A 22,140-nucleotide genomic window follows, 5' to 3' on the forward strand; every position below is an offset into this window, starting at 1 on the left:
CCGTGTGTGTTGATTATTGTTGTTTCTTCCGATTATTGTTGGTATTGTTGTTCATTTGCTACTGTCCTATTGCTGTCTTGGTGTTGCTATATTGGTTGTGTGATAATTTTGGTTTCATTAGATTGAATTTGGGTTGATTGTCTTGGTTGTGTGACATAGTGGGTGTCGTAGTGACCCCTTCCGATCCCTACATGAAGGTGGTTGATGCGAGTGTGAAGGTGGAACAAATGAACGGAAAGTTAACCTTTGTTATATTTGTCAACTACGACGTTACCATTCAACTCTCTTTAAACGGGGATGATATAACGGGAAGTTACTTGGTTTATTTGCATGGACCTCCGTGCCCCTCATTTAAGTGACTAAAAGACAATATTACCCCTAATATCAACAAATCATGTTGATATCAGTTATCAACTTGTATTTCCTCTCCCAGTACATGCCAGCTTTCGATCTAGTGAATAGGTCAAATTGTAGAAAGTGATTACTGATTAGTCCAGGCGGCAACGAGCCCAGCTTCAACATTTATTATGCAAAGCAAGTAGCCAATAGAACATATATCCAGCAGATAGTCCTTTCTACAACAACAAACTTACTAAACCTAGGACGACGACTACGCCCTTCAAAACGCTTCAGCCTCTCCTTGAATGTACTAGGGTATATCACTAGAGTCTACACTCTACACATATACCGCCTTTGGTGTCGGTGCAATCTATCTACACATGACAAACTTCACTTGGGTCATTGAGAGACACCGCTGTCATTCAGAAGTTGAGAGCTGGAATCGGACAGGCTTGACATACCACCCATTGATCTGCGCCTGAACTTGTTGTAGGGTTGGCCAAGTTACTTGAAGAAAACACTGCAGGTTCCTTTGTGAAACGGGAACTCTACCTTCCCATTGATCTCAAACCACCATATCTATATCTGTTGAAGATGAGCAGAGATCGAGAACCTGGTATCATACAGAAGGAAAACTCAAATCAATAAATAGTTGCTAGACAAAAAGTCTATTAAACAAATAATAAACCACAGTAATTATCTAATTATTTTTTAGTCAATGGAAAGGGAAAGACGGATAAATTAAAGCCTAAGATATTTCATCAACCTTTATACAGCAAGAGGACATTGAGAGTTGCATTCATGTGTTATGGTTGCAACATCTAGACAACCCAACGAGTACTACAAATAAATAATAATGAGCTCGAAATAATGAAAGATCATATTACATGGTTCCAAATATTTTCATAGGATGTTTTGTGATATTCATATTAGAATAGTAGTAGAAGTAGTGTTCTCCAAGGCTCAACTTTTCGGTGAAGCCCTTAGCTTATTGTAGCCGTTATTTTCAAGTATCAATCAAACGAATCCCAAGCTTTCCTCTATTTTTTATTTCACTGTTTCATTTAAGTTAACCAAATCATCTAGTCTATAGCAGGTTCCAAACATCTTCATCGGACAATGAGCAATCAAAGAGAATGAAAGATATATAATACACATATATGGTCCCAAATATTTTCATAAGGAAAACAATCAAAAACATATGCTGAGGAGTGAAGTCTATATAGCATGAAAAACATGCATGTACATCAAAGAATAAAACCAAAATGTCGAAAAGAATTCTGGAGCTCTAAACTCAGGCATCCAACATTTGAGCCCAAGGCAAAATTAATAGACTTGTACTAAATCCCCTTGGTGAAAATTTCCACCTTCATAAGACTAATAACATTCTCTTTTAAGGATTTCGCAAGACTCGGTTGTCAGGGAAAAAAAGCAAAGCCTAGACAGACATATTAACGATAGAAAACCACCTAAAAACATCAACATCATCCATAGAAAACCACCCACTCCATTGCTACACAAAAATATCAATGTCATATCAACGGCCGAACTATAGATGATACAAAAGGAGGAGAAACCTCAATGCTGCTCATAGCTCGATCAGTGTTCCGCATCATTCACGTATGAGCTCGAAAACTAGGGTCGTTCAATATATGAGCTAGCTCTGGATTCCAATCAATGATGTCACAAATCTGAGGACTCACAATATATATCAGCAAACAATCACCTTTTACTTTGCATAAATATCAGGAAAACATTACAATATAATCAGACATGGTATAGATATATAATTTCCTTAAACTAAAACCTTCTTTTAGCCATTTTAGATTTGATAATTGGTTTTGAACTAATCAAACATACATATATCTAGACATGCACATCTCCTATGATGGGTAGGTTCACAAGGCTAAAAAAGGTTGAGTTCTTCCCCTTTTTATTTTCCTGATAACCCAATCTTCCCACTCATCCCAACACCTTAGGGCTTGTTTGGCATCGTTTTTGGTTTTCAGAAAACAATAATAAATATCAAGACAAAAGCGCACAGCATGATGAAGCAAGGAGAAAACAAGCTAACTATACTACATAATAACCAAAAGTAATAAACGATTTACCATGAAACTAATTATTATATTTTAAAAAATAATAAATTAATATTCAAAACAATTCGACAAAGCCAAAGCCTTCATCCCAAGAGGATGGGGTAGACTATATGAACCAACAATTTATCTCCAACGGAGTATACTAATTTCGCATGAAGTAATGAAATTATGCGGAAATCACAGTAGCTTAGCATTTAGATAAGTTACCGCACATTACAATGTTAGAGAAGTGCACACGCTGGAAAAGGAGGAACTTTTTGATTTTGCAGCACTTCAATCACAAAGAAAATTAGGCATTGATTACTGACATATTGCCAGTGGAGCTGCAACACATATAAAATAAATTAGGGCACAAAACAAAGTTAACAACAAATCCTGACTTAAATCATCAAGAAATATAAGTAGGGAAACACAGAAGAGAACTAGCCTTAAGGAAGCATGCATGTTAGCGATCCATGTATATATACACTGGATGATGGAAGTTTAGAAACGAGACGAGCCGCACTATAGAGAGGAGAGTAAAGCTGATGTACAGAGAAGGATGAGGTATCTCAGTGATAGAGCCTATTTGCCAGATCAAAGACTCGTATTTCACCATGCTATACTAACAGTGGCTAATCCTCATTCTCAAACATTTCTACCCAGTGTAATTTAATCAAAAAGATCTTGAAGCATGCTTTGCTTTTGCAGTTTCCTTGAGAATGGCACCAACAAATCCTGCCTGTTCAAGACAATCAGCACGGTGCAATGCATCTAAAAGAACAACACAAGTTTTGGAATGAATGTCAAATCCTTTCTGCCGGGCCTCTTCAAAAAGCATGTAGGCATCTAAAGCCCTATTTGCAATGCTTAGCCCTTCTATTGTAGCATTATAACAGGCTGAATCAAGTCTACCTCCCTTTTCTTTAAACTTCTTGAAAAGTGCATAAGCTTCTGTTACATTGCCAGCCTTTGCAAGTCCACAAATCATGATAGTGTAGGTCACTGCATTGGGCTCTAGTCCTAGTTTCTTCATATCTTGAAGAAATACAAAGGCCTTGTTGAATTTGCGAACACGACAAAGACCATCAATGAGAATGCTATAAGTGAAAGCATTTGGAGTGCATTTCAAATCTTTCATTGACTGAAAGCAGACAAGGGCTTCATTGATCTCCTCTGCCTTGGTCAGCGCATTAAGCAGAGAATTCCATGTGTACACATTAGGAGTCAGGCCATTTTGCATCATTTCTTCCATAATCAGATATGCTTCATCAATTCTACCAACTTTCCCAAAGCCATCAATAAGGCTACTATAAACAGTCACATTCAGAATGATTCCAATTGATTTGGCTTCCTCAAAGAGCATATATGCTTCATCAAGCCTGTCAATCTTTGCAAGCCCATCAATTACAGCACCATAAGTGACTACAGTGGGCACAGCACCTTTTGCTCTCATTTCCTCCAGTAATTGGTAGGCCTTGTTGACCTTACCTGACTTGCAAAATCCATCAATAATAATGTTATATGCACGAGTATCCAATACATAGCCTTTTTCCTTCATCAAGTAATATATTTGATAGGTTTCACGTGCAAATCCTGCCTTGACAAGACCATTTATCAATATTGAATAGCTCTGGACATCTGGAGCAAAACCTCTAGTCTTAATTTCCTCAAACAGTGCTCTGCCTTTATCAACGTCACCAGCTTTAAAAACACAATCCATGTAAGTATTAAGCAGTCTCAGGTCAGGAGAACAGGCATTACGAAGCATTTCCTTGTAAACCTTGTGACCATCTGCTGGCCTGCCAACATTGAAGAAATTCTGTATAAGGGATGTAAATACAACAGCATTAGGAACATGGCCAGAATCCAACATCTTTTCGTACAATCTGTATGCATCATCCACTCTACCATTCCGACCTAAACCATCAATTAAGGTACAAAATGTTACAGCATCTGGGGTGCAGAATTTATGGTCTAGCCCTTCAAATATGGAACAAGCTTCATCAAGTTTACGGGCTTTACACAAACGATTGATCATAATGTTTATAGTCATAACATGAGGAAATAATCCAGCTTCCCTCATGGCATCTTGCAATTTAAGAGCAGCATCAACATTCCCTACAGTGCACAGCATGTCTATAACAATATTATAAGTTAGAAGGTTGGGTGCTGCATCTTTCTTCATGTCATCAAATAATTTTAAAGCCTCTTCTACTTTCCCTTTCCTACCGAGGCAAGTAAGAATGCAGTTGTAAGCAATCACATTCGGAATTGACCCTTTTTCCTTTTGCCTCTCCAGTAGCATATAGGCTTTTTCAAACATCCCAACTGAGCCGTAACCCATTATCATGGTGCTATATGCATATGCGCATGGTACTTCACGTCCATCTTCCATCTGATTAAAAAGCTCTTCTGCTTCATCAAGCCTATTAGCTTTGCATAAAACCCCGATCATGCTAGTATATGTCACATCATCAGGCATAAAACCATGTGCTTTCATTTCGTGAAAGAATTTCCAGGCCATATCCACCTTGCCAAGCTTCCCAAAACAGTCAATGCATACATTATAAAGAACAATGTCTGCCACAAAAGCATTGTTTCTCATCTCATCTAGCAGAGAGAGAACAACATCAATATTCCCTTCCCGGGCAAAAGCGCGAATGACAGTGGTGAACAGATGTACATTTACCTCATAACCTAGCTCTTGCATCTGTTGAAAGAGAGTAAGCAGAAGGTCAGGCTTGTTAACCACAGAAAGAGAGCCTATAAGAGTTGTATAAGCTGAAAACGCAGGTCGGAACTTGAATTTCCTCATAATTTGTATAAAATTGAAAGCCTGATCCAACATATGCGACTTTACACAGCATAAAACAAACTCAACACATGTGCTATTTGATGGCCCAAAACCAGCATGACTCATCTCCTCTAATATCTCTTCAAGATTATGGAACTGTCTACTTCTAGCCATGATCATGAGGAGATTATTATATGCCTCAGGGCAATGCACTTGGCTAGTGCTCCTCTCAGTCCATCGAAAATATTTTATGGCTGTATTAGCATCCTTCATCTTCTTTAAGATTGCAATGATTAGTTCTTGCTGAGGCTTTTCACTGACCCCACGTAAAGCTGTCTCTACGCCAGGGCCCCAAGGTCCACTCTCTAAGATCTTGCACACATCTTCAACACTTTGGTTTGATAGCTGGACATATCTAGAGCTTCCGATGCTATCCCGGCCAGGAGATTTAAGATCCCTGAGCTCCTGCTCCGGATGTTTACCATGCAAGGATGTAAATCTACTATGAATGACGAAGGATAGACCACGCCTATAATCCAAATGATGGATAATTCCTGTGTAGAAAGCAGCATATTAACAGTTGTAGGATAGAATCCTAGTAAAAAAAACAGGAGACAAATTAAAATTCTAAATATATCTCTTCAATTAATATACTTCCTCTGCTCAACTTTAGCAGCAACATTAGGATTTTAACACTATGTATACTATCCCCTATATGATTTAAGTAGAAGAAAAAATAGTCTTGTTGAATTCGTCTCAATGTGTACTTTATTAAAAATCTAAACTTGATATTTTTTACTAGAATGTAACCAAAGATGTTAATAATTTAAATTGTGCATTAGCAATAGCAAGCATGAACAGATAATGTTGCAAGTAATACGGAGCAGAGGAAACATTTATTTTGCGTCTAGAAAAGGGAGGGTCGTACTACACAATTAAGAAATCGATTACAAGTAGCCTTACAAGTCCAAGCAGCAAAAAATGTATGCAACTTTATATAACACTACATAACTTCCGAAAAGATAGAATGAAGGCACAACATAAATCCAGAACATATAAGATCAATTGTGTGATTGAACAAAAAAATAAATGAATTCTCAAGATTTTACCTGAAATACGGCATAGCATGGTTCCTCTTACAAATATCTGCTGCCACATATATTCCAACCTAAACCAATTTCATAGTTCTGCTACACTTTAGCAACCAAATTTGGCTCAATTATCAAATTAAATCCATAACATGAGTAATTATAACCTATAGTTTAATAATCCAGTAGAAAAGAACCTTAATTTGACTCTACTGAAAATAAAATTTACAATAAACCCTAGATTGATAAATGACACTCGATTATGAAATAATAAACATTTTACCTCAAAAGCTGCTTCAATGGAAGAAGGAAATCTGAGAAGAAGCTTCAATGGAGAAGTGGGAGTACGCTTCAATGGAGGGGAGAGAGGGAGGGAGGGAGAAGGAAAAACGTGAAAGGATTTGACAACAATGGTGGAAACTGGAAAGAAATTAAGAGAGTGTGAGTGTACAAGTAATTATGCCCTAAAGATCCCAGGTTCGATTCCTGTGCTAATAGTTTTGCAAAATTAATTCAAATACAAAGTTATACACTCGGTCAAACTGACTCAAAATACATGACACTCAACCCGAAACCACATTATAATTGTTGTTGGTCTTCGTTAGCAAGATCGTTATAATTGATATATTGCTAGCTATGTTTAGACTTTTTCCAAAAATTTAACGTGTAATCTTTAGCTTGAGATATACCATATCAATTCTTTTCCTTTTTCTAAGCTTTCGACAGCAGTAAAGGGCTAACAATCGGATTTTAAATAAACACCAAAAGAATTCAAGGAAACACCGTATTAGTATTTTAATTTTAAATTACGTGCATCTTTTATACACCAAAGTATTATGCTACGTATGATCCAAGGGATTGAGTCTTGATATATAAAGTGGGATTATAAATGAATTAGGCCCTGTTTGATTCACCTTAATTTTGCTGAACTGAAATTATTTTTATTGAACTGAACTTATTTTTACTGAACTGAACTTAATTTTACTGAACTGAAATTATTTTTGCTGAACTGAAATTATTTTTACTGATTTTCTATTATAATTCTTCTTTAAGAAAACTGAATTTTACTGAACTGAACTTATTTTCACTGAACTGAAATTATTTTTACTGAACTGAAATTAATTTTACCGAACTGAAATTATTTTTACTTAATATTATTTTTTTAAGGTGAATCAAACAGGGCCTTAAACTAATCTATTTATCTATCTATACTTAGTATTTAAAAAAGCAAACCAAAAAAGACATGTGTCATCATTCTATTACATTTTCCTATCTTATTCTTCAACTTAACGTGCCACATGTCGTTTTACATTTTTTATTTTTAATTATACAATTTTTCTTAACTCTTTCATTAAACACTTCATCTTCATCTCCCCTCTTTAATTCAACCTTTTTATTTTCTCTCTTTGATTTTAGTCCCTTCATCTTCTTTCTATTAAGTGTCATTTCAAATTAAAGTCCCAAAATTTTTATTTCTTTAATTACGTTTTCATTTACATATTACACTCATAATTATTTATTGGTATTTCCTCTCTCATCTCTCAATCCAATTTTCTATGAACAAGCCGTGCATTGCACGAGCCAGAAGGCTAGTTAATTCATTAATAACAGAATAGTAGAATCTTATAAAGTTATAATGGAGTGCATGAAATCAAATTCGGCACTTTGTGGTTTGTTATAGCATTAAGCCATTAAGTATAGTTATTAAGGCATTACCCTTCGATGATTGCTTAGCTTGTGATAACATAATTAGAATCTCTTTTGTTCCTAAATAATCCTTCATTTAAACTAGGATACTTCTGTTTTTGAATAATGTTTATAAATTTAAAATTCTGATACCACTTTTTGATATTACTGTCAAAATAAATTCTTAAATTAATTTTAAAATTATCATGCTTCTTCATATACTCTATTGTATAAACATTTTTTTATACAAGTATTTCTTTAATTAATCTAATTTAATCTTTTAAGCTTCCTAAATTTTGGTGGAGGATTTTCTAGTCATTATGTTTGGCATCATTTTTGGTTTTTAATTTTCTGTTTTTTTGAAAACCAAAAACCAAAAACAGGAAACAAGAAAAAGGTGTTTTCACTTTTCTGTTGTCAGTTTTCAAAATTATCATGATTTTAATAAGTCTAATTATTTTTTTTATTCATTATGTGACATATATAATACACTTTTAAAAAACAAAAAACCAAAAAACAGAAAACCACAGCGATGCCAAACGAACCCTTAGAAATCGTATGTCGGACTATATTATTCAAGGTATATCTTTGATCTTATACAATTTTTAGGGAGTTTTGGATTTTTGCCAAACATTTTGGTATAAAATTTCCTTCAATTTGGTAATTGAGAAGATTTATCCTATTACAACATTGTACAATTCAACTCGACCAAGTTGAACATGATAGTGTGACCTAAAAATAAGCCAAGATTGACCGGTAAGTGTCGTGCTCATAAAATGGCTAGAGAAAAGGTTGGGCCTAATAGCTAGTTAGCTTATAATATGGTAAATTAGATGAAGTCCATGCGATGCACGATTTATTTGAATTTTTAAAAATATTTTTTTTATTTATGTGCTAAAATTTGTTATATATTTAGATAAAATTCCTAACATTAAAAGATAATATTTTTATATTTAATTCGTTTAAACATAAAAATCTCATTTGCCAATTTTGCTTACGTGTCATTTGAATTATTGAATTCTAAAAGAAAATAAGGAAAATTTGAATTTTGGTACCTCAAAAATGGGGGTAATTGAATTTTAGTACCCATCTAAAATTTTATTTTAAATTGGTACCTCAAAAATGACTAAACTATAGATATCAGTACCTCCGTTAGCATTCTGTCAACTTTGCCGTTAGTGGGTCCCATTATCTAATTATTTAATAATTTAATTTATTACAAAAAAAAGAAAGAACATTTATTAAAAAAAAAAAACTTAAAAAATAATAATAATAAAAAAAAATCAGCCTACTGCCACCCTTCCCCTGTGCCGGCTTCCGGCTATTGGTGGCCGAATTCTCCGGGCACCGGCGCCGGCCACCTCATCCTTTTCCCTCCCTGTTTTCCCCTTCCCTGAAACCCTAGTGCAACCACCTAAACCAGCCCAGCGAGAAGCCGACAGCAGCAAATCAACCCACCATCACCGCATAACTCCTCTACCCTACCCAAAACCGTCGCCGAACTGCCGAAACCCCAACCCACACCCATACCAAAACCCACAAACCATCGTACTCCTCTCACCCTTACCCTGAAACCAAATCGGGGCTGAGGAATTGAAGATCAACGGCTTCAATTGGAAGTGCGAAAGTAGGTGGTTTTTTCGAAGGAATTGGTGCTGGCTGGTGCGTGGCAACGGAGCAGGGGTTGCGGTGCTTTGCTAGTTGCGGGATGTTGGTGGTGAAGGCAGTGGGCTGCCGAAATTTACTGTTGCGGGACTGGAGTAGGGAGGTTATTTTGGGGTTTTAGGGTATTGATGTGGTGGTTTTCAGATCAGGTGGGTGGGGGTGACGTCGTCGCGGGGAGGCAGGGCTGGTAGGGGTTGAGGGGAGGTTGCTGGGCGCGGGGTTGGTCTACCGCCGGTGGAAGCTAAGGTGGGTCGCTGGTGGTATTAGGGGTTTTTTTTCTGATTTTTTTTTTATTATTATTTTTTAAGTTTTTTTTTATTAATTGTTTTTTCTTTTTTTTTTAATAAATTAAATTATTAAATAATTAGATAATGGGCCCCACTAACGAAAAACTTAACGGAACTGGACGGAGGTACTGATATCTATAGTTTAGTCATTTTTGAGGTACCAATTTAAAATAAAATTTTAGATGGGTACTAAAATTCAATTACCCCCATTTTTGAGGTACCAAAATTCAAATTTTCCATAAAATAATAATATCTTATTTGATTGGCTACAACTAAAATATTTAATCAGTAAAATTAATTTCCCGGTTGAATATATTAGTTTTAATCACTACATATCTTCGGATAGATTTTTAAAGCTAAGGATAATATTTCAAAATTTGAGATTATTTTGAGCGAATGAGGCAAAGTTTGGATTCTTCTTGCCAATTAATATAAAAATAATTGAAGTTACTATTTATTAAAAAAATTCATGTTTTTATTTTTTTATTTTTTCGGCACCTACTTAAAATTCACATTTTAAAGTATTTGGGGCGTTTAAATTTCTCAATACTTTTAAATCTAAGATACTCCTCCGTCCCATTATTACATGCCTGTATTCCTTTTTGGGGTGACCAAAATTAAGTGTCTGTTTTTATTTATAGGTTGTACTTTTTACAATATTATTCTCTTTTTGATGATTTGTCACCGTTTTTTTATTATTTTTTTTTTGTGTACTTTAACATCAATTCCCAATACTTTCTTCCTGATTCCCAACTACTTTTTCTTTCTCTCTATCTATCTCTAACCTCATATGCGTATTTATACTCCCAATTATCACTCCCTCCGTCCCAAAAAGAACGACCCATTTGAGTTGATTACGCAGGTATTAAGGAAGTTAAGTAAATAGAAGTAAAAGTATATTGGAAAGATAAATCTACATGGGGTTTATAAAAAAATAGAGAGAGGAAGTAATAAAATAACATGAAAAATCAAGTTTTTATATGGGGAAGCTAATTTTGCACGAATATTGTAGCAAATTGGTGGGTGTTTTAATGTAAATGGGTCATTCTTTTTGGGACAAAGTTTTGACCAAATGAGTCGTTTTTTGTTGGACGGAGGGAGTAGTTTTTAGGAATCATTTACTTTCTTAAATCCCGTTCAAAATGAGAAATAGGTATGTAATAATGGGACGGAGAGAGTATTTTTTTTTTTGAATCCCAACTACTTTTTTTTTATTTGTGTTTTTCCCAAAGACATATTATGAATTCTAACTAGTCAAAATAAGTTAGAATTGAGTCTACATAGTTTTTATTGATTCAAATAAAGTCAAGATATAGTCATACCATTTCTAAAATATTGTTTCAAATTTCCAATCAAAATCTTTTCGAGTTTCAAATTCTCAATGAAAAATAAACAAAGTCTAAAACAATGAATGAATTTTATTTTTAGGAATGAGGGTGTTTTTTATTATTATTTTTTTTTTTTTTTGAATTTTTTGAATGGGAGGAAGTTAATATTTTTAGGATATCCGGTTTGGCCACGGTCAACCGTTTTCACTGGGCGGTTTGACCATGGTCAAACCGGATATCTTGAGCGGTTTGAGCACTGGAATTTAAATTATTATTTTTTTTTAATTTAAATTTATACTAATAATATATTTGTTTATTAATTGTTTAGATTAATTTTAATATTTGTTTAGTAAAAAAAAAATATTTATTTGAAGTTCACGTTTTATGTATAATTTAAAAAAATATTAATTATATATATTTGTTTAATTTAAGTTCACGTTTTATGTATAAGAAATTAAATAATATGTTCGTATATGTTTAGCTTTATTAATTATATGTTTAGGAAAAAAATGATATTGTATATGTTTGTTTTTTTATATGTATAGCTTTATTAAATTTATGTTTAGAAATAAAATAATGTATTTGTGTATTTGAATTTTAAAATAATTAGGTGTATGTTTAGATAATCAACTAGTATAGTTTTATATTTTACGTTGAGTTTAATTAATATATTTGGTAAATTTTAGTTTATATATTAATAGCATTATATTTAGGAAATTAGATAAAAAAAAGTAATTGCATTTATATTTCTATATATATTAAATTTATTGAATCGTATACCAATTACATTTATTAATTAAATGACAGCCACGAAACATGAGGAGGTTAAACATCGAGTTCACACATGTCGAAGGATCAGGTCCTCGACATACACGATCTCGAGGTGTTGATGCTTCTGTTAGGAGGGAGAGGGCAGCTTCTCGAGCGGCGGATGATGACATGTACGATTATGATCCTGATCATGACTACATGGAGGATGCCTCGACTTCCGCAGGAGGCGAGCACGAGGAGGCGCCATCAGGGGTTTTCGTCATGCAAGGTAGAGGAGGGAGGTTTGTGGCTTCTAGTAGTGCGAGTACGAGCACTGGCCGTACTCGTAGGTCTCGTGCTGCTCGAGACGCGGATACTACTTGGCTTGTTCAGGAGGCGATGCCGGGGGGTCCAGTTGATGGGAGTCTTATTCCCAGCTACGCGGCTCATATTGCGTCACGTATTTGGGTCGGACAGGATCGTGAGCCGTTGAGGTGCCACAGTAGGATTCAGTGGTGCAAGTCGCTGCAGGAGTGGGAGACAGAGTTGAGTGCTGATTTACGTGAGCGCGTTAGTGTCACTGGACTACGACACTTGCCGTCTATCATGCATTCCCACATTGATTGGCCTCTGATCTCTGCGTTCGTTGAACGGTGGCAGCCGGATACGAACACTTTTCACCTCCCTTTTGGTGAGATGACCATCATGCTACACGACGTCGCTTACATTCTTGGGATCCCCGTTGACGGGGACTTGGTGGACATGGTCAGCGACAGTGCGTCTCTTCAGGCTGATTTTCAGGAGTTGCTGGGGTTGAGTAGGGATGAGCTGTTGGTGAAACCAAGAGCAGTTTGGGAAAACGGTGCTGTTGCGGTGACTACCATTTATGAGCGGTGCAAGTTGTTGGATCGGGTTCCCGACGTTCAGTTCATGGCTTTCTTTGTTACACTCTTCGGTAGCACCTTATTCGTTGACAAGAGTGGTAACCGCCTTCTTCCCTCCTGCATTTTGGAGTTGAAGAAGTCTACTGACGATCTTGACCGTTACTCTTGGGGGTCAGCTGCACTTGCTTTCCTTTATCGTCAGTTGGGTATCGCCTCCCGTGTTGAGTGTAAGGCCATTGGTGGTTGTCTCACGCTTCTCCAGGCATGGATATATGAGTACTTCCCATCCTTTCGGCCATGTCAGGGAGCTTTGGTGGTACAGCCTGGTGAGGCTCGTGCCTCGATGTGGGATACTAGAGCACAGTCCAGGGATGAGCACCGACTCGCATCATTTCGGGCCCGACTTGATCAGATGACTGATGCTGAGGTATGGTTATTGTTTTATTAAATGTGTAATATTGTTTAACGTGTTGTCATGTAACGTAACATTCTTATTGTTATTGCATATGCAGGTTAACTGGCGGCCCTACTCTCTCACCCCTGCGCAGGACGTCCCGAGGACCACTTACATGGGCTGTATACAGTGTCGGGACATCGTCGAGCCGTATAACCCAGACAGGGTCTTACGGCAACTTGGTCACGTGCAGGGGATACCGCTCCCTGGTTTTGTCCCTGACGAGGCGTATAGACCTGCTAATGTCCGGTCGTACAGCGTCACTTTTCGGGGTCAGGTCTTATGGAAGAAGTTCGGTCCTGGGAGCTGCTGTCTCGGCTTGCATGTCCATCCACCTCTACTAGATGAGATTCCCACATGCTCACCTGACTATTTGCCATGGTTTTTTACGTACTCCCATCCTCGGCTTATCTGCGATACTGCGGAACTAGCCCCTCCGGCAGTTCCAGAGAGGACGAACACTGATTACGTAAGTATTTTATGAAGTGCATCATTGTATTATTTTATTATTGTACAAAATATTATACGTTATGATTATTTGCTTTGTATTTTGCAGTGGATGGGTCGTTCCATGCATGTGATTCGGCGATTCATTGCAGACACGGGCGGTGAGGTCACCCCAACAGTGGTTGAGGCCCAGGAGCTTATTGCGGCGTGGGATGCAATGATGAGAATGTAATAGAATTTAATGTAATTTTTAATTATAACTAAAATTGTAATTAAAAACTAATTAAAACTGGAATTTAAATTGCGTTTTTAATTACAAGTAGAATTTCTATTAATATTATGCCATGTTGCTATCCTACTTGCATATCGTTGGTCCCAATCTTGGACGCTAAATTCACGAACGTCATACCAAAATCCGGCTATTGGGGGAACAGGGAAATTAGGAGACATTTGCAACCGCACGTAGTGATAGTTCCCCACCGTTAGTAGTGCAAGCTCCCTACTCGGGCCCGTGGAAGTGGACGGGGCACTCCACGGTAACACAGTGATGCATGGATACACACCTACACCATCAATGCCTGTACCGAATAGCATAATGACAGCGTTGAACAGATTTGCGATCGGGAACAAGTCTTGAAACACTGCCATCCAATGGTCGCCTGTGCACCTACCACCAGTCCACGTGATACGACGAACCTCATTTTCCAATTGATCACCGTAAATGTGAGAGTAGACGTTAGGATGCCTGGTTATCTCATTCGCAATCACAGTCCTGGCCAATATCCATTCCTCCTGGTTACCCCAAAAGAATTCTGCAACACAACGAAATCCGCAGTTGCCATCACCGATAGGGTCTACCCATCCTTCCAAATACGGCAACATGACATTTGGAAACCAATCGACGTACAAAAACTCGTCGATGTTCATCTGATTACCTGTAAATACATCATCAACGCATTAATTACAATTCGCCATTCATTACGTAATGTACAAAAATATTAATAATAATAACAATTTATACCAGGTGGCGTCCTCATGTTTACAGATTCATTTGATATTCCACGACCGGAGCTGGATGTAGAACGACCCCTGCTTCGCCCACGACTTCGCCCACGACCACGACCACGACTACGACTGCTCGGAATGTGCTCGAACCCACTTGCATCCCGTCTAGTAGACGAAGACCACTGCTGGCCTTGTGGTCGACCCCTGGTTGTCTCGTTTATCTCAGGTTCTTCGTAATCTCCTTCTTCAGGGTGAAGCTCCGCAAACAACACTCGGTTCACACTCCGCACAAAACCGGGGTCGCGTTGTAGAACCTCATCAACTAGGGATCTAAATTGTGCAGTGTCCTGTTCCGACTCATCAGCAAAAGTATGAATGCCTACACCATCCCCAATGACGAGAGTCTTCCAAAAAGGATGGACCTGATCCAAATATAAACCCGTGCCACCCTGAATCGAGGTATATATGGTACAAGCACATGGTAGGCCGTGTGTCATCAACAACGCACAACCACATCGCTCGTACACATCATCAGATAACTCTCTCATCCTGGTCACCTCATGCTTCAGAATTTTGAGACCGTGGAAGGACATATGGCCACTGAGATTGTGCAACGGCATGCCCCTATACTCCACTCCAATTCGTCGTCTGGAGTCCTCCAAATGATGACGAATTCCAATAAGCAGACCCTCTGTGGCGTGGTGCACACGACTGAATATTGAATCCAACGACCCTCTGGAACTACCGAGCCATTGTTTAAGCACAGAATGTTGGCTCTCCACCCTACACGTGTTAACGTTGCCAAAGTGCAACACCTGATTCGTCCATGCCAGGATAAACTTCTCCTTGTGTACAAGCCAAGTTTTTTCCACATAATCCACAACGGTACGCCATGATCTTCCCCAAGTATCCCTCATTTGACGCAACTCAAATTCATACTCAGCCTCAGTTGTTGCATTCATGAGTTTTGACCACCTCCCATTTCTAAATTTCTCAGCTAACACCATATCTTTCTTACACAAATGATATACCTTGGCCAACACATCTTTGTTGATATGCCATCTACATAACAAGTGAGCTGTGTCTGGGAATACCTCTTTCACCGCCTTCAACAGTCCCAACTCTCGATCAGTTAGAATCGCAGTAGGAGTCACTTCAAAACCCATATACAGCTTCAATTTCTCCAACACCCACTTGTAACTCTCATAAGACTCTGTCTTCATTAAAGCATACCCGATCAAAAAGTTTTGGTTTGTCGGTGTGACCCCAACAATCTCGAAGAACGCCATGTTGTACCTGTTTGTCTTGTATGTGGAATCCATCCCTATGACATGTGGATAAGTCCGCAACATATTCGCCATCTCTGGATGTGCCATAAAGGCATGGGTGACAACACGTGTGTCGGGGTCAGCAGCTACCCAACTAACGTACTTGTGCTCGTTGGCCAAGTGAAGAAACTGGTTTACGACATCTCTCCCTTCACTATCATCAACCCTTAAACGACTTCTGAAATTATAGATGTGCCTCATGTTAGGGTTCTCATTGGGATACGCATCTTTCACAGCTGCCATTATGTTACTAGGTTTTGCACATGCTGAACTCATTTGTCGAACCAATTGCTTCGCAGCCGGACTTAAACCACTCACTTGTCTATGACCCTCTCGATAAACCATCATAGGGTGGTTGTGCATGCCATGCAAACCAGATACAGGAATTATTTGCCACCCAAGATCATCTACCACACATGTGATCTTGATCCGAAAAGGACATTTGATACCCTTTCTTTTTGTGTTTTTTCGTACAACATTCTCCATATCCCTGTCTTCGGCTGTATTTCTATGGGCACGATCGCACTTCAGATACTTGACCGGCCGACCATCTCGTTGTGTCTTATATGAAGACTTTGTAAGGAAAAAGCCGCAACCAATAGAGATGTTTTGAGCCCATTCAAAGGCCTCTTCAAAAGTTGGGAACATCGTTGACGTTATAAAGACTGCACTGTAGTCAACTCCATCACCCCCATAATCCGGCAATGACGCCTAAACAAAGAAATAACATGAAATTTAGCATAATAACCATGATAATAATGGAAATAAAAAACATAATAATCACAACAATGATCACAACTTAATTCTACTTATCATAAAAATAACAATAATAGTAGTAGAAATAATAACAATAATAATAGAAATAATAATAATAAAAATATTAGAAATAATAATAATAATAGTAATAATAATAATAGTAATAATAATAATAATAGAAATAATAATAACAGAAATAATAATAATAATAATAATAATAATAATAATAGTAATTAAAGCAAAGAGTTTTTTAAAAAAAAAAATACAAAACCGCCCTAGAAAACCGGTTTGACCATGGTTAAAACGCCCAGGAAAAGCGGTTTGACCATGGTCAAAACGCCCAGAAAAAGCGGTTTGACCATGGTCAAAACGCCCAGAAAAAGCGGTTTGACCACGGTAAACCGGTTGTCCTAGGCGGTTTGACCATGGTCAAATCGCTTTTCCTGGGCGTTTTGACCATGGTCAAACCGGTTTTTTCGGGCGGTTTTGTACATTGTCGGCGAGAAAAATTAAAAATTTACCTCACCAAGTGGGTCCGGCGGGGTGGACACCCTGCTTTCCGCCTCCGACATGTAACCGGGTGGCGATAGTGGTGGTGCTGGTGGTGGTGGCGGTGGTGGTGGTGGTGGTGGTGGTGGTGATAGTGGTGGTAGTGGTGTTGGGTGTTGGTGGTGCTGGCGGTGGTGTTGATGTTGGTAACCGTGGCGGTGTTCGGTGGTGGTAGAGTTTACTTTAGCTCGGTTTTGAGAGTTAGAGTTATGAAAGGGATGGAAGATAACAAATAGAGTTGAAGAGGGTAAGAAATAGAGTCAAGGTTAATATCGTAATTATTTTGTAATTTTGCGGGCGTTTTGAGTAATTTGTGGGCGTTAAATAACAACCCCCTTGTTAAAATAGTCAAATGATAATAAATGATAAATAGAATAAAATCCAGCCAAAATTAATCTTTACAAAGTTTGGTTCAGAAAATATATCTGTTCATTTAATTATTTATAATTACTAAAATTCTCCCGCAAACCCAAAAACCAATAACGAACACCCCTTTTCCTATTAGCCCTCAACCTCCTCCTTCTCCTTCTTCTCATTCCTCTGTTCTTCTCACTATTTCGAATTTAAACCCAGAAAATCCAAAACACCCAGAAAATCATGAATTAAACCCACAAAAATTCCTTATTTCCTTAATTCTTTAATTCACCCAGAAAAATTCTCCAAAAAAAACAAACAATGGTAAGAAAATCAAGGAAGAACATCTTCCTAATCATCCTCGCCATTATCACATTCTTCGCCATTCTCTCTCATCACATCTATCGTTTCGCCAATCAATCTCTTTCTCTCTCCTCCTCCTGCATCTTCCGCCGCCAATCCCTCGATTTTCTCTCTCCACCACCACCACCACCTCCGCCGCCGTCGAAACCTCTCCTTCCATTACAACCACCGCCATTACCACCCTCGAAACTTCCATCATCAACCGAAGCAATTCTAATCCCAGATTGGGAAGTCCTCGTAATTGTACCACCAGAAACCCCATTAATTCCGCCATTAGAGAACAATTACCTCTGCATTTACCCAGATAAATCCTCAACTCCGGCGAAATTCGCCGGAAAACTCCCTTTCAACGGCGGTTTATCCTTCAAGTGCAATTTCCCGGCGAGTAATCGGCGTCGTTTACCGTTTTTTCAACCGGCGTTGGTCCGTACAGAGGAGAGAGAAAATCTTGGTGATGTTCTTCCTCCGCCGAAACTCCTGTTACGGTGGAACTTCATCGTATACGATTCCTTCACCACCAAAAACGACGTCGTTTTGCTCGTTAAAGGGGTCAATAACCGTCAAGGAAGTAGTAGACCTCCGTCAAATTTCCGTTGTGTTTTTGGACATGATTCTTTAACGCCCGTTAAAACTAACGTTACTTCTTCTTGTCAAGAGGTTTTCCGCTGCATTCGTCCGGGAATTACGGGGAGCCGTCCGATTAGTGTAACGATTGAAATTGTGGAGGATGATCGGACGGCTGTGATTATCCCATCGTTGGCTAAGTATGTACCGGATAATCAGCGCACGATAATGCAGTTTGAGAGGAAGTCGCTAATATGCGCTTGTACTATGGTTAATAATGTGGCCAAGTTTTTGAGAGAGTGGGTTATGTTTCATGCTAAAATTGGGGTTGAGAAGTTTATTCTCTATGATAATGATAGTGAGGATGATTTGGGAGCTCAAGTTGAGGGTCTTAGGAATGAAGGGTTTGATGTGAGGACGGTTTATTGGGTTTGGCCTAAGGCGCAAGAGGCCGGGTTTTCTCATTGCGCGCTTTACTCCGCTCGGATATGTGATTGGGCCGCGTTTGTGGATATTGATGAGTTTCTTCTCTCTCCTTCGTGGCTCGAGTCACCACGTCCGACGGCGGATATGCTGAGGGAGTTGTTGCCGGCGAGGCCGGAGGTGGAGCGAGTCGGGCAAGTGTCGATTCGGTGTAATGAGTTTGGGCCGTCGAATCAAACGGCTCACCCAATTGATGGGGTGACTCAAGGGTATACTTGTCGTAGTCGAGTGGATCAAAGGCATAAGTCTATTGTTTACCTTCCGGCATTGGATCATTCCCTCTTGAATGTGATCCACCACTTTCAAGTCAAAGATGGGTATAAGTCTATTCAAATTGGAACGAATCGGGCTATTGTTAACCACTACAAGTACCAAGCTTGGCCCGAATTTCAAGCCAAGTTTCGAAGACGGGTGTCAGCCTATGTTATTGATTGGCGAGTGACTATAAACCCTAGTTCAAATGATAGGGCACCCGGTTTAGGATTTGAGCCTATTGAGCCCCCCGGGTGGGCCCAAAAGTTTTGTGAAGTAATAGATGACCGGATGAAAGTGCTGACTAGGAGGTGGTTTAGGAATAGTGAGTCCACTATGGCTTGGCAAAGTTCATAGTGCGTGTTAGACTATATATTCTTTTTGGTCACATACAAGTCTAGAAATTTTTGCAATACATACATGGATGTGCAAAAGAGATACTTCTATCAAATCTCACAATCTAGGAGTATATAGTATTAGTTGATGAATATTTGCATGTCCCAAAATATACAACAAGAAAACGTCATAATTAGCTGTATATATTAGTCTCTTTAAGACTGATCTCATAGCTAGATTAAAGGGAGAGAATAGGAGTAGGGATTTAATTCACTTTTTTGCTTAATTGTTTTGTAAAGAGTTGATTCTTCAACAAGGCTAATTAAGATGCAAGCTTTGTCATAGTTTCCTGTTTTTGTCATTGTTCAATTGGTTTTTGATAATTTAATCCATCATTTCAACATTATTAATCATTTAAATTGTTAGAAATGTTGAAAACAATAATGAACGTGATGTATTGCGTTGTAGTTAAACTTGGTTTAGTTACTTTTTTGGTTTTTGAGGTAGAAAATAAAGTTTATTTCATTTATAAAATAATTACTTTAGTTCTAAGCTTCATTTAAGCTTTTGGCCTTTTTAAAGGTGTTTGAGATTAATTACGAATCACCCTTCTAATTACGAGATAAATTTATAGTTTTTTAATTTTATTTTTATGTGTGTGCGCTCTTTTTCTTTGGGTGATACACAAGCCAATAAAAGTAAATGTCACATATCCGTTTAATAACGCATAATTCTTTTTGGCAAAGAGGTTTCTGGTGTTTTTTCATGTGGTAAAAATAGGTTTGTAATTGGCTTTTTAACAAGCTTTTTGCTCCTTTTTAGTCAAAAATCTGAAAAGGTGGGGTCTATATCATTTTACATAGCCAATTTTTTCATGTACTTCGTAATTTATAAAAAATCAATATGACAATAGAGTTAAAACAAGCATTCTGCTAAATAATTTACATAGCCAAAAGTCTGATTTTCAATTTTTGCAACATTTGTTTTTGATTTATATTTTGACTATTCATATTCTAATTTGATTACTAATATACTCCGTATTTAATTATACATCAAAGAAAATTATAACACATAATATTGTACAAATATATATTGAGATAGACCAAATCAACTATCAATTCGTAATAAAATGATAAAAGGTCCAAATGTGCAAGAACATAGAAGCATACTTATTATTAACAACTATTTTGAATGTTGCATAAGTATCAAATAAGTTAAGTGAATTAGCCAATAATCAAAGACTAACAACAGTAATAATCAATTATGCTTTCGGAGTTATTATGGCCGTCATGGTATTTCTCCTTTCACTAAGGATATACTTCATAATTCATATAATACATGATTAGTTGATGATAACCTCACAAATTAACATTGTTATAAAATTGGAGCTTTGAATTGTATGGTGTGAAAGTTCTTCCTTTATTTTCTATTTTGCCATCTTGTTTTTATGAGTGAATAATTTTGAGAGGCAAAAAAGGTCGTGCCGAAGTTCAAGATATTGGTATTATTGCATGTGCATGAGTTATACAAACGTACCATACACAAAATAATTAGATAAAGTACAAATATTTAGTGGAATACGAACTTTATTATTGGTAAAGTAATAATAAACTAGACTAGGGACTTAGGTAGTTTGGTGGGTATCAGATGATCAGTTTGTTAACTGCTTCTTCTGTATTAAATTGGCTGTTAAATAACTAATTGTATCATAAAAAGCTCTATTATTATTTCCTCACTTTATACAAAGTACAAGTATAAATTAATGGACATCCTAACATTATTGGTTATGAATTAATGATGTATGTGTGTTATACTGTAATGTAGTAGTTTTTTTTTTTTTTTTTTTTTTTTTTTTTATTGACTTTGACAGGAAAAGTTCTAGTAGTTTATTATTCTCTCTATTGTATAATTATTATAATATAAGGTGTTTTGTGTATTAATAGATTACTAAGTAGGAATGTAGGATGTACACCTATATGGAGAGTATATTGCATGTAAAGGGCTTACTTCATAATCAGTTCATCACTACATTTTTTGGCAATACATGATTATTTTCTTCTATTTGCCTTTTGGGATAATGATTAAAGGCTATGTTAGTTGTTGTTTTGGCATTAGGGAAAAAATGGAATAAACAAATTTATTGAGAATTTTCTAAATTTAATTAATTCTAGCTTTATTTTGATTGATTAATTGATGCGATGCTTAATAAAAAAAAAAAAAAAAAATTAATGATATGTATGCAAAAGAAGTTATATTAATACAACTCTGTATACATATATTATAATGACTCCATGAATTGAATATTACTATAATTATAATGCAAATCGTTCTTTCTAAATTATCAAGT

At 37.2% G+C, this 22,140-nt stretch overlaps 3 protein-coding genes across 5 annotated transcripts; 1 reads left to right on the forward strand and 2 right to left on the reverse strand.

Annotated features, from left to right (window-relative positions):
- Nucleotides 1–487: 487 nt before the first annotated feature.
- LOC145614158 (uncharacterized) lies at nucleotides 488–6,713 on the reverse strand. Of its 3 annotated transcripts, XM_081669163.1 has the most exons (6): nucleotides 6,586–6,713; nucleotides 6,324–6,382; nucleotides 2,866–5,768; nucleotides 2,656–2,761; nucleotides 1,917–2,030; nucleotides 488–952 (listed from the first exon to the last, which is right to left on the reverse strand). In XM_081669163.1, the coding sequence occupies exons 2-3, from the start codon at nucleotides 6,370–6,372 to the stop codon at nucleotides 3,094–3,096; spliced, it is 2,724 nt and encodes a 907-aa protein (XP_081525289.1). In that variant the 5' UTR covers nucleotides 6,373–6,382; nucleotides 6,586–6,713; the 3' UTR covers nucleotides 488–952; nucleotides 1,917–2,030; nucleotides 2,656–2,761; nucleotides 2,866–3,093. The 3 variants fall into 3 exon arrangements, with proteins under 3 accessions (XP_081525289.1, XP_081525288.1, XP_081525287.1); XM_081669162.1 differs by having other exon boundaries at nucleotides 1,917–2,761; XM_081669161.1 differs by lacking the exon at nucleotides 488–952 and having other exon boundaries at nucleotides 1,392–2,761.
- Nucleotides 6,714–15,130: 8,417 nt separating this feature from the next.
- LOC145614065 (protein FAR1-RELATED SEQUENCE 5-like) lies at nucleotides 15,131–16,622 on the reverse strand. The gene is made up of 2 exons (XM_081669068.1): nucleotides 15,231–16,622; nucleotides 15,131–15,187 (listed from the first exon to the last, which is right to left on the reverse strand). The coding sequence occupies exons 1-2, from the start codon at nucleotides 16,620–16,622 to the stop codon at nucleotides 15,131–15,133; spliced, it is 1,449 nt and encodes a 482-aa protein (XP_081525194.1).
- Nucleotides 16,623–18,116: 1,494 nt separating this feature from the next.
- On the forward strand, nucleotides 18,117–19,814 carry LOC145614066 (glycosyltransferase family 92 protein Os08g0121900-like). The gene has a single exon (XM_081669069.1). The coding sequence runs from the start codon at nucleotides 18,117–18,119 to the stop codon at nucleotides 19,812–19,814; it is 1,698 nt and encodes a 565-aa protein (XP_081525195.1).
- The last annotated feature ends 2,326 nt before the right edge of the window (nucleotides 19,815–22,140 follow it).

The sequence above is a fragment of the Chenopodium album genome, chromosome 25, assembly GCF_948465745.1.
Source record: "Chenopodium album chromosome 25, dcCheAlbu1.1, whole genome shotgun sequence".
Classification (NCBI taxonomy): Eukaryota; Viridiplantae; Streptophyta; class Magnoliopsida; order Caryophyllales; family Amaranthaceae; genus Chenopodium; species Chenopodium album.

Excerpts from the sequence above, each read along its gene's own strand:
- LOC145614158 (XM_081669163.1), bottom strand. The coding sequence starts at position 6,372 with ATGTGGCAGCAGATATTTGTAAGAGGAACCATGCTATGCCGTATTTCA. Across the intron at positions 5,769-6,323 it reads CATGCTATGCCGTATTTCAG|GAATTATCCATCATTTGGAT; the intron begins GTAAAATCTTGA and ends CTTTCTACACAG.
- LOC145614065 (XM_081669068.1), bottom strand. The coding sequence starts at position 16,622 with ATGGAGAATGTTGTACGAAAAAACACAAAAAGAAAGGGTATCAAATGT. Across the intron at positions 15,188-15,230 it reads CGGGTTTATATTTGGATCAG|GCATTCATACTTTTGCTGAT; the intron begins GTCCATCCTTTT and ends GGGATGGTGTAG.
- LOC145614066 (XM_081669069.1), top strand. The coding sequence starts at position 18,117 with ATGGTAAGAAAATCAAGGAAGAACATCTTCCTAATCATCCTCGCCATT.